General features: G+C 41.0%; 1 protein-coding gene across 6 annotated transcripts in view; it reads left to right on the top strand.

The window, feature by feature from the left end:
- The window catches only part of chchd3a (coiled-coil-helix-coiled-coil-helix domain containing 3a), a 55,098-nt gene that overhangs the window by 19,815 nt on the left and 19,858 nt on the right, over window positions 1-15,425 (top strand). For 4 of the 6 annotated variants that reach the window (XM_028400203.1, XM_028400202.1, XM_028400200.1 and 1 more), the window contains 2 exons: window positions 11,069-11,083; window positions 12,678-12,761. In XM_028400203.1, coding sequence (XP_028256004.1) covers window positions 11,069-11,083; window positions 12,678-12,761 — 99 coding nt within the window. The remainder of the gene's footprint in view (window positions 1-11,068; window positions 11,084-12,677; window positions 12,762-15,425) is intronic. The other 2 variants (XM_028400201.1, XM_028400199.1) reach the window with 1 other exon arrangement.

Raw genomic sequence — 15,425 nt, 5'->3', positions numbered from 1 at the left:
AGCTACAATTAACAAAGACTGTAAAGCTAATCATCACAACATTTATCATTGTGCTGTTTTGTCTCCTGCTTGTTTGGCAACTCATTGAAGACTATATCTTTTCTTCCTGTGGTCAGATGAGCTGGCAGCGTGGACTGTGATTGGTAACTCTCTGTGTGCCTGATGGCATACTAGCATTATGAACTCTGATTCAGAGAACCCGTCAATCAGTACTTAATTAACCAACAGCAATAGTTAGGAAAATGTGATTCTTCCTAGTGGAAAGCTGAAAACAAAGCAGAAAAGACAATATGAATAAGCAGCTTAGCTTTACACAGTGACAATTGAAAGGTTTTGACAGATTATGTTGCACATGCCATGAATAAGTATTGTAACCCTTTTATTCACAGTCTACATTCATCTGTCAGTCCACACACCTGCGTTTTAATGAAATCATAGACCTCCGCCGTCCCTTCTTTTGATTTTCAATGACTCTGCTCTCTAAAGAGCCAAACTGGTCCAGTGGTCAATCAATCACCAGCCATAGCATCTCACCCAGACACAGGCTCTAACCCTGCGGCAGACTTTTCAATCAAACCCAGAATCATCAATCTTTCTTTGCTCCAAACAGTGGTTTGGGTGGGGTAGTGGTTTTGTCTAGTATTGGCAACTGGTCCAAAACACTCAAATCATACATTTAGTTTGTCTGTTTTTATTTAGGACCTCAAACTGACATGCTAACAGAAGAAAACAAAATTATACATTATTTGATTAAATAAGGAGTTTTCTGTTATTTGTTCTTGTTTTATTTGATATAGGGGGATTCTGTTTAACACCCAAAATAACTCTTGCACTCTGTAAACACGGACATGAGAAGCTATGGACACCACGTTGTAGTTATTATACTACTAATTGTTTTGAAGGACATGTGCATAGTCGCACTTGTGACCACACAGTCACAACAAATTGGAGGGTACACAGATGTCAACACAGAGTCCTTTCATCACAACTATCCATCCTGCTAACACACTGTTATAAAAACTAGCCTCCAGAATGATTCACCTGTATTATCACCATCTTGAATGATTTATAGGACTGCAAAGTTTAGTTACTGGAAGCATATTTTAAAAGAAGTTGCTGTTTACAGATAGGTGTAGATTTAATATATCATGCATAGATCAGCATGATGAAAAAAATATAAATTGTTGTCTGTGAAATCATAATTAAGCATAAACAGTGGTTTTAAAACAATCTAATCTTCAACACAAGCTGGAAGAAGATAAAGCCTTCGTAGTCTGTGCTTATGTCAGTTTTGTTTTGTTTTCATCTTTATCACACACACACACACACACACACACACGCACACACACACACACACACACACACACACACACACACACACACACACACACACACACACACACACACACACACACCAGTCAGTAATGTGATGTTCCATGATTTTTTGCACCACCTCTGCCTTCACAGCAAGGGATAATGCAGCATACCAAGAATACGTGTTTGCTCCCTACACACACACACCATGTCCATCCTGTCAGAGCTCAGAGAAAATCAGTACCTACTTCTTCCTTAAACTCTGTTCCATTTGATGCTTGGCTGGCTTGAAAATGACTTTGAGTAAAGCTTAACATTTTTAATGCAACTAGCCCCCACACCCCCTCTGTTCACTCTGGTAGTCCTCTCCTTTCCATCGCTCGCAAAACTGCAGTCTCCAGCAAATGTTCTGCTTTTTTTTGTGAGAATCTTGTGTACTTCAGTCGCGCGCTGTTGCAGTTTAGATACAGACGACTGGACCTGGCTGATAATGGGCCAACAATTTAATTTCCCAGGTATTAAAGGAGACTTGCTGGGTTTTGAATTGGTGCCGGTTGGTGGTATTTCTTTTTAATAGTAAAATGTCTTTTTCTTTAAAGTTATTATTTTTTTCTCTCCACATCACAGAGTATAAGGAAGATTGGGAGGAAAAAAGGTCCTCATGTCTTTTACTTTTGAATAGGATAAAAAGAGGTAGTAGTACACTGTGATTTACATATATTTTGAATTTGTTCAGTTCACCAAGGACAAATTCCATCCTATCTTTGACTCCAGCTCTCTGAGCTGTTGTTGGAGAAGATTATTATGAGATTATTTTAAAAATATTTGTACACTTTCTTCACCCTGCAGATGGTTTAATGAAAGGGGCTCTGCTGTTGCAGTAAAACAGTAAAGCACAAAACAGGACAACTTGGGGAATTTTAGGGCACAGTATAGTTCCCAGACTTTATTGTTTTGAACTCCTGAGAAAGTCATTACTTATTTAGAAGTTACAAAAATAAAAAACTCAGCGTGAGATTCTTACTTATTAATCTTCACAACAGCACTAAACTTTTAATTAAGAATGCAATATACTCCTTTATTCCTGGATATTTATGCAAACATCTAAGGGAATATATTATTTTGCCAGAAGGGCTTGCAAACTACTGTTGACAATTCATTTTTTTTCTTCTATAGCAACAAAATTTGTAATCCTATAGCCCTCCACTGATCATGGTCCCTCTGTTCATTCACCCATATGTTTATGACAATAAACATTGATTTGGACAAACATCATGTTAAGAATTGAATTGGCAACACACTACTAATAGGTCATAGAAGGAGAGAATATAGCATTTAATGTTTCTGTATTTGACAGTATACTGTGCATAGTGCATTTTCCCTTTTACACTCTTTCACTCTTGTCTTTCTAATGTTCACTCTCTTGTCTTGGAGGAAGTCCACTTCATCCATCCTTTACATATTGGCGACAGCGCTTCACCCCTGCCCAGGATGTGGTGCCCACACGCCGTGCCAGCATTAGGGTTAGACAGGAGGTTAGGCTCTAATTGGCAGGGCCTGTGGCTGGCACTCCGCGCCAGGCACTCACCCTGTCAGCTAATTGGCACTGCAAGCGGCCAGCGGCAAGGCTGGGATATGGCAGCACTTCGATTGATGGATTGATACTAGTGTCAGGAAAGCCTCTTCCTGACAAGAGAACTTGTACAGTCAATTTAGCGCCTCAGCTTCACTAGGTGGTAAATGTATTTATGTATGTATTCATCCTCATTTGTTCTAAACATCTTGGCAAGCTGACTAGAATTATTGTGCTGTGTGTATTTTCATCTTTGTTTGAGCAAGGAATTGATTTGGCTCATGTAAACAACGCCCAATAACATTTACACAGTATGCATGAATGCAAATAGAGATGTATGCTTTCAGCAAAGCAAGAAAAGAGAGACTCATTTCCCCTCATTGTTCTATATCACCTGTTGACTTTAAATAGTAAATAATGCTTTAAATGTTGTACTTGTGAGATAAGGTCACTGCTAATTTTGCCCATATCTTATCTGTTGACTCACCGTGCCATCTTGTTGTACTGGCGCAAGCAGGCGCTCACTTGTTAGCATGCCAACTTCAGCAGATCTCTTAATATGTGTCTTTGACATAATGTCATTGCTATTATTTCTTCACATTCTGTTGGTAATTTTATGAAACTCTTCACATAACCTTTGCACCCTGTAGTGAGTGTCTGCAGTAGTTTCTTACCATTTCTCTCGGGCTGGCTGAGAATTAATTGGCCAAATATTGAACTGCAAAGGTTAGAAAAGCAAGTGTCCTTAATTCACTGTGACAAAGTACTGTGTGTGTATGTGTGACTTAGTCCAGCAGATACATGTATATTGGATGACAGGTACTTTCTTTTGAGCTTTGTCCCTTTTTATTTTCTAGGTCCCTCTTTGTGTTTTCTCTCTGGGCCCTAACAGAAGAGTGGTATTAATGAGGTTCTATGAAATCGAACAGTCTGCTCAGCTAATGGTGCTAGAGGGAGTGGTTTGGATTAAACTATAGCAAAAACTTAAACATATGGAGAAAGCATGGATCATAGGGAAGTCAAAAGGGCAGTGAACAGCACAAAATCAGGGCGAGATGTAGCAGCAGCAAGAGAGAATGGAAATGGGATAGGAGGTAGGGGAATAAATAGAAGCGCATGACAAGAGCAGACAACAGAAAAACAGATATTGATTCACAAAAGCACTTCTCAAAACAAGGCTACAAAAGCCAATTAGGAAGCAAACCAATCAAAGTGTAAACATTGAACAAAAGTCAAACAGCCAAAACTTAACACTGTAACAACAAGCGGAAGTAAGCAAAAGAAGAATGTTTGTTTAATCACGGGTGAATGAGCAGACTAATCTGTGATTTAGGCATCGTAAAATTACTTTTTTGCTGTTCACCTCTTTTTCCTGACACCTAACAGTGGCTAAGTATGGAATCAGGAAAAGGTAAAAAAAAAAAGGCATGTATTTGCCTGTAGAGGTTAGTGGATTAGAGGTGACCCTGAATATGCTGACAAGAGCTTGATAGGCAGAAGCTGAAGGTGGACTGTGGCCCCCTTCCAGCTTGATCAGGCCTAGGAAGACCACCTGCTGCTAGGTGGAATGAATATGCATTTATACACAGCATGAGCAGACATGCCGTACAGTATGCCTGAAGTCATGATCATGCATGGATTCAGTCAGTTAGACATACATCCTTGTGCTCCTAAACGTGAACATCAATTCAGGTGAGGAATCACATACTGCAGGCATTTGAGTCGTCCATAAGGTCCAATGTCAGCAAGGCTGTTTTTCCCCCTGCTTGTTTTTTTTTTACGCTTCTTTCACTTTTTTTTTCTATAGGTTGGTTCACCGCTGACAACTCTCTCTCTCATTAACTTTGCTCCCTGGGGACATCTGTTGTCCAGAGACAATGTGGCTCTGTCCACTCTCAGGTCATTCGTAGTGTCCTCTGCTGTCAAATGAAAGAATTTTCTGCATTTTTTTTGTGTTAGGCTAACGCATATTCCTATTCTACATGCTTGTTTGCATATGCCACCTTCTGCTTTCTGTCCCTTTGCACCTTCTGTTTACAAAAAGCAAAGAAAGAATTACGAGTAAAGTTTCACACATCCTTTTTGATTTTAACACTGTTGTTGATTGTGGCTTGTGTTAAGTTCTTTCTCCTCTGCCTTCATACAAGTCTCTGTTGAAGCACCAAAACATCTTCTTCATCCCTTTCATGCTCATTCTCTTTGTCCCCATGCTGCATTGTTCTCTAAGCATGCCCCCTGTTCCTAGTCTTGGCTGAAACTTCCTCTGTACATGCCCCCCTTCTATGTCTTGGTAATGAACTCACAGCTCTTCATATCGCCTTCATCTTCCCCTGTGTGTTGGACATGACAGATGACTGGGGACCTCCAGAGGTTCGCTCCCCAGGGCTCTAGATAAAGGCAACTCCAACCCCAAGATGATCAATCAATCACTTTACACCGCAGGCACCCGATCAGCCAATTAATCAATCTCTGAGCGAGCAGATGTTGCTGCTGTCCCTCAGCAGAGGAGCTGGCAGTATAGTGGAGGAGGTGGTGTCTCCAATATAGGCTGAGGGGCTTGAGGTGTCTGGGAGTAGAAAAGAAAGTAATTTTTCATGTTGCTACCAGGACCTTTGTGGGCTCAACATTCTTTCTCAGTTCGTTTTGTAGATTTTCAATTGTGTATTTTTATGTTCTGGGAACATCTGAATGAAAGCAAGGTCATGGAGTTATTTTTCTGATCTTGATGATGTATAGTATTATTTGGGTATACTTTTGGAGCATGTTGAGGATTTGTGATCATCACAGAACAGCTTGAGCGTGGGCTGCCCACTCTTGTCTCAGCATCTTTTAAGCCAGCTGGATCAGATCAAGGCCTTTGTTGACCCCGTCAATGAACCACAGACTCCAAGGACACTTCATTTTAATGCGTCCTTAAACAGCCAGCAGTTAAGATACATGCACAGACATTGAGACACCCACACTCGCCACCTACACCTTTTGGCCTATGGTCCCTGTCTGAACCCCTCGGTCCTTGTCCTCAGCAGGTCAGCCCTTTGACCAAGCAGGTCACTGTGTCATTACTCACTGTGCTAAGTGATCCCCAGGGAAAGCAGCTTTTTCTACAGCCTGCGTCGCCACAGTGTATTATTTCCCTGACCCTGACAGGTGAAGATATCAAAGTTTCTACAATACAACATAACACATTGGTACATGTTTTAGTTCAGGACTTGGCAAAAAGAATCGGACACAAATACTGATTCATGTTGTTTGAGTAAGGCTACATCCAGGTGCATGTAATTAATTCATAAGACTGTTTTGATAATCCGCCATATTGCCACAGTTTTACACCGAATGCCAGAGACATCTGGTGAGCAGGATCTGCACACTGCTGTCGGTGTTGGCATATCTGCTGGATTCCTTTCAGTCACACAGCTTCAGCAAGTGTGTCTGGACATACTACATTCCCAGTACGGAACATGACAAAACAGTGTATGAAAAACAAATGATGCTGCAGCTTGTTTTGACTCCAGATCCCCTAACCTAAATACCCAAGAATACATTGTGTGGTTGTAACATTATTAAACTGTGACAGGCTATGCTGTCAAGTTTATTTTGGGGTGTCCTTGTGCAGGGAGTCACGACAGTCTACAAGCTCCAGCATGGTATTATTGTGGCCCTATGCAGAGATCAGCAGAAGCACGTCTACTCGTTGTAGCTGTATGATGTTATTTGGTGATTGTGTGAAAAAAATGTGCAGAACACCTGGAGATGTACACTACTCAGATTCTTTTTAATCCTTTTTGCCTGGCCATGGAGGAGACTGCACTAAAAACTTCCTTTCTTTGTGTGATTGTGGGGTTTATCAAAAGCATCTGAATGGTCTATCTGTGTGTGATTGAGTGTTCTGGTCTTTTAGTGTTATCGGCCAACATCAAGACCATTAACTGACCACACCATATATGACATAATTACATCGCACATAACCCCACCATCTCCCATGGGAGCTAATCGCTAGCCATGAACTTTACCGGTGCTCAGTAAATCCCCATGATGCTAATTAACCAGCTAAAGTAAATGGCTTGCAATTGAGTTTTACAGCTATTCCAGCCACAACTTGTGTTTTATTAGTGACGCTAAACGTAAATTGAAAACTGCCAGTAAGGTCTGTGATAGGTGATATTATTTTACACTCCATCACTTAGATTTGATATGCCTGTGATAGCTTTTAAAGACAAAGTATCAATGGTTTTACAGGCAGTTACAGGAATGGCCAAGATTTGTGGGAAGTATGTGCATCTGACACCACTCTGAGTATATGTGTGTGTTTGTGATAATTTGTGGCTGCAAAAATAAGAAACCATGCTTTGGCATCATACTTCCATGTCTCCTGTTTTTAAGCATGAATTGTCCTCTCAGCAACTGTCAAAAAATCCCTCCAACTATCTTGTCATCCATATTCCATTCACACATTGACCCATCTCCACCGTCCTTTTCATCTTTTCTACCCTATGAACTTCCCCTTCCCTCCCGCCATCCATCTCTAACCTCCCACATGCCTCCTACACCTCCACCGTGCTAATTAACACCAGAGCACGGTCACATTGTGCTGCCCTTTGACCCCCTCCCTGCCTGTCGGAGCACACAGGACTCGAGGCTCACGGCTCTAGTATTAGTTTGTCATGGGGCCCTGTCGCACAAGTCTGTGATAGATGGGCCCTGGTGAGCGGCTCTGACCCACCATGCTGCAGCGCTCACTTGAACGGTGTGAGGGAGCATTGATTATGATGCTACTCATGACAGGGGTGAATCAGGGCTGAGCTGATGGTGGCAGGGGGAAGACAAAAGAGACCAAGGTTATGGATGAGGTGCTGTTAGTTAATGTGATGAGATTTGATTTGTGCTCTATCGATCATGACATCTCGTAAGATTATTTTCATTTAGCATGATTTATAAGCATGTAGCGGGCATACAGTGAAACAGAGCCACCTCATTATATTTCAATACAGATGTCTCCGTCACTGAGGTGTGAAATGAAAAATGTAATATGTACAGAATTGCTAACAGCCATAATCTTATGTTTTTTAATTTTTGGTAATGAGTATATTTGACTGTCTAAAATTAAATTTATGCTTCCAGCAACTACTATAGTGAACCTTTTTAATTGAATTCTACCAGAAATCACATCAAGTTGGTGCTGAACTATTCTCCCCAAAGGGGGGCTGTAACCAAATACATGTTAGAAGCCGCTAAAAGTTATTAAAATCTAATTTAAAAATCACTGTATTTAACCTGCTTACAAGTCATATGCATGTGTAAAATGCACTAGTTTATTTTATTGTGTGTGCAGATACAAGAAATTATTCATTAGTTTGTGGGACTTGGTGACAGTAGAGTGAAAAGTGCCTCTTCTGACAGCATGGTGAAGACGTTGTGAAGCATCATGTGAAGTTCCTATATATGTTCATATATATTTCACACATATGCACACTGAATGCGCACACTTACAGCTGCCCTTGGCTTGCTGAATGCTGCACATAAGAGTTATTTTTCAAGTCCTTTGGCATGCTTTAAAAGAAAAACGAGTTAAACGAAAAAGCAGCTGTGAAAGAAAATATGGGAGCAATTCAGCGAAGAAGCACGCACTGGCTTACATAGGAGAATAGGACGGAGGAGGGCTGACGCAGCAAAATCCACCTGTTCTCATCCCTCTTCCATCCTCCTCCCTTCTGTTCCTCCCCTCCCTTTTCTCCTCCTCCTCCTTTCCACCCTTGCGCCCAAACTGCGGCAGTCAGCTAATTAAAAAACATGGTTGTCCTTAATTATTCAGCGGCTGGCTAATTGATATTCACAGAGGCGTTCACCTCCCCTAAACGATTCGTTTAATCTGACCACCACGGTCTCACTTTCAGCTGCCTGTAACCCTCAGCCATTGTGCTACTGTACTTATTAGGAACCAGGGGGGAGATGGAGGAAGGAAAGTTAATGTTAAAGTTTGTTGTTTGTGCAGAGCTCATTTTTTTTACTGGGATTTTGTTTTTCTATGTCAAGGGTGGGTGCACAGGCAAATGAGAAGCTGAAATTGCATGACCTAAATGAAAAACATCTATACTGTGGTTTTTGCTCCCAGACTAAAGAAAATTCTGTCTTATGTTCATCATGACATCAATTGCAAGTCATTCAGAGGCCACATCCTGTTGAAGGACACAGGTCTACAAATGAGTAACATCTTTCTATTCATTGGATCCTCTAATGGCATCCTTTGAATGAAGGATGCCTTTCTTTGAAAGCTCCTTGGAAATGGGACTGACACGATGCTCCACTGTGATGCAATCGGCCTTCAAATGAAGCCTTTGAAGGATGTGGCCTTAGAATTAAGACTGCCTGCCTACTTTATTTCTCCTTATAACTTCTCCCTGAAGTTGTAAAGACACTCTTCCATTTTTTTTCTAATTCTCCCTTTCTCTTCCATCCCCAACCCTTATCTGAGTTCTCATCCTCCACCCACGACCACCTCTTCATTAGGGGAACAAAAGGTGCATGGGCAGTGGTGAAGTCTGTCCCATTGTTTGGCTTTAGTATGATTAGATTATCTTTATAGCCTGCTGAATGGGATTAATCAGTCAGAAGTAATCCTGACATAGTGTGTGCGTCTGGGCCTATGTTTGTGTGTTGTGAAGGAGGAGCGCCGACCTGCTTGCATGGTAATTGAACACATGCATGTGCACATAAACATCCATGCACACACACAAACAGAAATGAACAAAAAGAAACTAAAATCCCAAGGTACACATTTCTGTCACAACCTTTTTTCTTTTAATGACCCCTTTAGTCTCGCCTTCAGTGTGCATTTATCACTCTGTGGGTACAGCTGCTCAGGCTGGTGTGCAATTGATGATCTGTGCGTTACAGATCAGCGTCTGAGCCATTGTTTGTGTCTCGGCGTCTGTGTGCACGTTTTGTCTTTTCCCTGCAAAGTCTTTAGTCACCACCTACCAGCGTAACATTGAGTTTGGACACAGTAGTGATGATACACAACCAACCCTGACCAAACCCCCCCCGCACCAGTCTCCTCTCCTCTGTATTTACCTCTGTCCTATCATCCCTTGTCTCTTCACCCTAAATTGAGCTGTGGGCCGGAGACAGGGTTTTTTTGGCACATCCACCAGCATGATCAAGCCTCAAAAGCCATTGTCGATATATCCTAGAGTCTGTGATTGCAGACTTGGAATCGATAACATGTTTAAAGGTCATAATAGTTTTACTTCTAGTGTTCTTACAGTACACTTTTAAGAGTATACTGCAAGGTGCATTCACCCAGCACTATCATTTAGGTTTAAGTTCGACTTGATTCCATCATGAAGTGCAGGCGGCTTTAGCTTTTGTGCAACACTGGCCACACAATAGCACTTGAGGCTTGTAAGGGAACACAATGGAGACAATTGTCTGACCACAGCAATAAGGCTGTCTAATGTTAGGCTGTGCTGAGGACAGCAGAGACTTGGTCATGGTGTTAGGCTTGTGATAAGTGATGCTGTGAGTTTTTTTCTCTCTCTCTGGTTTCTCGGATGACATAATGTTTATGTGTGCAGGTGGTTTTTATGTGTGGAAAGCTTTCTGTCTTGTGTACGGCAGGCAAGCTTGAAGCATCCCCTTGACTTTGAAACTTCCCTCCACTCAACTCCTACGAGGGCAGCCCCCTCTCTGTGACTAGTCACAACTCCTCATCACAATGCATAGAGCATGCAGCTTCGCCAGCATTGTGTTGAGTAGCCAAACACAGATGGTTATCAGTGTAGTCAAGATTGGATTTTTTTCACCCTCCATACATTGTATTTTCTTCATACTTCCTATACTGTTTAAAGGGAAAGGACATCAGGAGATATGTGTATGGCTGCCTTCCATATAGCACTCTTATTTCTGTACCTTTTTTTAAGTCGCATGCAACATGTGTGCATACATACTTGTCATATACCATACTTGTGTGTGTGGCTGTATAAGCTAGTGAGAAAGAGGATTCAGAGGATGAAGTGTGAGTATTGAAGCAGAACAGTGTGGCGGCCAGTCACCCCTCGCCTCTGAATACTAAACCATCCCAAATGTCACTTTGAAGAAGTTCATGGATGAATCAGTGCCTCTTTACACTCTCTTTTCTCTCTTGTTTTTTTTCTTTTTTTCTTTTTCAATGCTTCTTATCTTCAGGAGATTGGACAGAAGGTAGGTGTAAAGGGCCCTTTCCTTAGACACAACAGCTCTCTCTCACTGTTTCTGCATGATGGAGTTTGGTATTTTTTCTTTTCCAGCTTCTTTGAAATGCTACATTTTTCTTTTCACTAGGCATTTTAGATGCTCTGCTTTACAGCTCCTTTTCTCCAAATGCTTTGTAGAATTATAGATAAGATGACAATTGCAGTGTGTTTCTGAACACTAACAAGGGAACATACAAAATGCTCTGTGTTGGGCTTTAAAATTGGCTGATGTTTTGGATAGTATAAGTGTGTCTCGTTTCCATTCAAAATCATTGCACATTTTCCTTATATCATTGCATGGCTTTATTCCTTTTTTATTGTACACAGACCAAAACCTTTTTTTATACTAAAAAATCAGAGTAATGGAGTTTGCCTCAAGTGGTTATTTAAGGAATTGCAGTTATGGGCTTTCAGAGAGGTTTTCCATTGGTTTTAACATGTTATTCATTATCACAGCCATCCTTCCTAATTAAATTTAATACCAATGTAACCTATAATACCATTTTAATTAAAACTTTCTTTGTCCTCAATCCCAGTGTTATGTTGTTTTTTTTCCTTTCTGAAAGCTGATGTTTCAGGTCTTATCTGTGCTGTATATCACCTAGAGAGTCAGCCGTACATTTGGTGAAGGTCACAGTAGAGGGGAGGACAGTGGAGATAGGTAGGCTGGGTAAATATATATGCCAGACCATGATGCTTGTCTACACTGAGAGCTGATCTTATCTCCTTGGCCTAAGAGTAGTTTGGCTGAAAATGAACACAAGGGGACAAAGAAACGTCGCCAACTCGCTAACACATGATTTTTCACACACGTGAACACACAGGTGTGAAGCGAAATGTACATACATGGAGAAATCGTAACCATCTGATTGTATGGGCACTGATTTCAGATAGTATTGACTTGGCCAGACAGCCAGTTTTAAAAAGGTGGTTCTCTAATTATTGAACTTAAAAAATAGCTTTACCTTTGCTTTGATGTATGCTTTGCCGTCACAACCACAATTGCTGAGGCCTACAGAGGGTTCTTTTGACTTTACATCTTAGTTTTTGTCCTGCCAAGCTTTGTCAGGACCTCATAAACAGGCAGCTGCCTCTCTAAACCATCTCTAATCAATCCTCTTTGTCACTCAAAACAAGTTCTAGACAGATCTTAAGGTTAATTAAAGCAAACTGTTTGTTTTAATGAGGTATTGAATGTTGATTGATGGCAAAGAAGCTGTTTTGTCTTTGAAAACAAATTTATGACCAAAAATGAAGGGGCCTGGATTCACACAGTTTGAAAACAATTGTCATGCTTTTACAGTACACACAAGGTCTCTTTGGGTGTATATAACAACAAACAGAGGTCATGTGTCTGTGTGTATTTTGCACACTTATCTTACTTCTCATTATGTGTCCCTGTCATGTGTTTGTATTCTTTTGTGCATTTGTGTTTTATTGGACTCATGTTGTTAAAATTGGCACTGCTCCACTGAGCACATAAGTAATGTTGTTTTTCCTCTCTCTCTCTGTGTGTATGTGTGTCTGTTGCATGTGGTTCATGTGTGTTTGTGTGTTTTTAGGCCAAGCAGCTGGATGCCAGGGAAGCAGATCTAAAGAAGCAGGATGCTTTCTACAGAGATCAGGTTGCCCGGCTGGAAGAGAGGGTAAGAAACACAAGACAAGCAAAAACCTGGAAAATAGACTTCAGTTAATATAGATGTACGAGTCATCTCACAAAAGTAGCCCTTACCAGTGATGCAGAAATGAAGAGATGATATCTGCAGAGACACACATACCAGTACACACACAAAGAATGTGCAGGCACAGAATTTAGCCATCATACACAGTGGGTTTGTTTACCACTGGGAACAGTCACATTTCTTCTTTCTTTTCATCCCATTGCCCCACTGTTTTTGTTATCATCCTTCAACTTAAACTCTGCACACATTCTCCACTGTGGTGTGTAATGCTGTCCTTTGCTCTCTCTTGTTCTCTGCCTTTCTATAATTGTCTCAAGCCTTTTTTTTGCTCTCTCCTTTTTTTTTCATCCTTCATTTCTCTGCCTATAGGATAAAGGGTTAAATCTCACTTATTCCTGCATGTGTCCTCCTCCTGTCCTTGAAAATGACACTACCCTGATGTTCCTTGTCAAACCAGTGTCCTACTGATTGGGACAAGGGTCAGCCGCCATGCTTACCACACATCAAATGGCAGCTTCATGCTGGTCCCTGTGAGAGATGCCTGCAAGGCAGGGGTCCGGGGTCAAATGCCCTGTTAAAGTGTGTTAAAAAAGAACACCTTCATGTGGCTCTCAAATCATAAGTACATCTCAGGAAGGATATAATGCCCTATTTAATGTGCTTAAAATGACACCGTCGTGCTGGGAAGGAGTTTTCTCCCCTTTGGAGGGAGCAAAAAGTCAAATGCCCTCTATAGTGTGAGGTGATTTCCTGCTGGTGTAAAGATATTGTGAAAGTAAGACTCACATTCTTATTCTCATAAGAAGCACTGTAAATGTAAAGCGATTCTGTCTATATTGTAATTGATCAAATGTGTTTCTTGGTTAAAAGATATGAAAAAGTAATGAAAAGATGAAACTTCTTGGATTCTTGTGACACTTTAGTTAATCTAGAGATAACATGCAGATTTATCCCTCCTTGATGAAACGATTTGTTTAAGAGTAACTACAATTTCAGTCAACCAAGACTTTCTTTGGTTGACTGTGGACATACAGTCAATAGGGGTTACAAAGGTTTCTTTTACACATGAGTGAATGTGTAATAAATCTATGGCTTATCTGGTAATAAGACAAAAAAAACTAAAAGCAGTCACACAGACAAGTTTCTGCTTTAACTTTCGTCATTGAACAGTGTAGGTCTACTGTATCTCATGATATGGGAAGCAAATGAAAGACAGTGGAAGTGATGAGTCCCAACTAACACAGGCATTATCGACTCAAGGCACTGGCTATCCATCAGTCATGTTGGCCACTGGTCAATATTCCTTAGATCAAAGTGTCAACAAATCACCTTCACACCTCAGAGAGAAACAGAAGACTGAAAGGGAAAGAGAGAGGACAGAGAGGGATGGACGGAAAGTGAGGAAAAAGATACTGTACGGAAGCTTGAGACGATGGCACACTTGAAATACAACACAATCAAAGGCAGAAAAACAAGGGAAGTTAGAATTAAAGAGATTCTGATAAAGTGACATTTGTGAGTTATGGAGGATAAGAACAAGAAAACGATGAAACTACAAAAAAGTGGAAAGTGGAAAAAAGAAGAAATGTCACCAAATGATAAGGGGGGAGAGAGGAAAGAAAATGTTGAAAGACTACCACAACACAGGAGTGAATAATAAGTATGAGAGGCAGGCAATGTGAGTCCTGGAAGAATCTGAAAAATGAACAACACTGAATCATTTATTGATTCATGGGCAGGAATTAAATGTTAAATTAATTTCCAAATCATCTCGAAATGAAAGACTGGCGCAGACACACCATCATTTCAATTTCCCGAGAATTGTATCACAGTTTATGGCCTATGGAGAAAAAAAACACATAACAGAAGTAGCAACCATGTGCACATTCTGAGCGATGCTGTGCTCCTGCATGTAACAAGATCAGCGTATGTTGTCTTAGTGTGCGTCGAGCGGCTTGGGACTCCATAGGGGGTGCAGTTTGTTTGGGCTGCGTTTCATGTTCTGGCCACAGTGCCCCATTTTGGCATCAACTCAGTCCAGCCTCTCTCTTCGCTCCCTACGCTCTTCACCCAGCATAAGCCAAAATCACTTTTGGCGTGTTCTTTTCCTGTGTACTCACTGTAATTCCTGCTTGCTTAATAGCATCCACTCCAGATGAAGAAGCTCAATATGTATGCACAGTACAAAGAACAAATATAAAGGGAGACAGACATCAGCCAGTCTGCTTGGAGGATATTGGTAGATTGAGGTCTCTGTGTTCTGCTCTTGTGAACTAGAAATAAAATCAAAGGGTTTTCTGGCACAGTTGGCTTATGTATATGAGTTAAAAACAAAAGAGACTTTTGCACAGAACCTCATTTAGTCCTTGTGATCTGGAGGCTGCAGTCAGCCTGCATACAATCTACTTTGCCAAAAATGTAGGAGTTGGAGATGTCTGTACAGTTACATAAAGTTGTTTAACCTCAAGGACTGTGGCCCAGAATCAAGCACGTATCTTAGATGGCAGTGTGCATTGAACACAGCTCTAGTTCTTAACCAATCTGCAGACATACTTAGAAGCTCCAAGCTTAGCGCTTTTGGTTAACATTTTTTATGCACAAAATTGGATTTCTCATGGCGCTAGCTAA

This window comes from Parambassis ranga, chromosome 2 (assembly GCF_900634625.1).
Source record: "Parambassis ranga chromosome 2, fParRan2.1, whole genome shotgun sequence".
Taxonomy (NCBI): Eukaryota; Metazoa; Chordata; class Actinopteri; family Ambassidae; genus Parambassis; species Parambassis ranga.
Note: the sequence above shows the minus strand (reverse complement) of the source record. Positions and strands in the feature narration are given on the sequence as shown.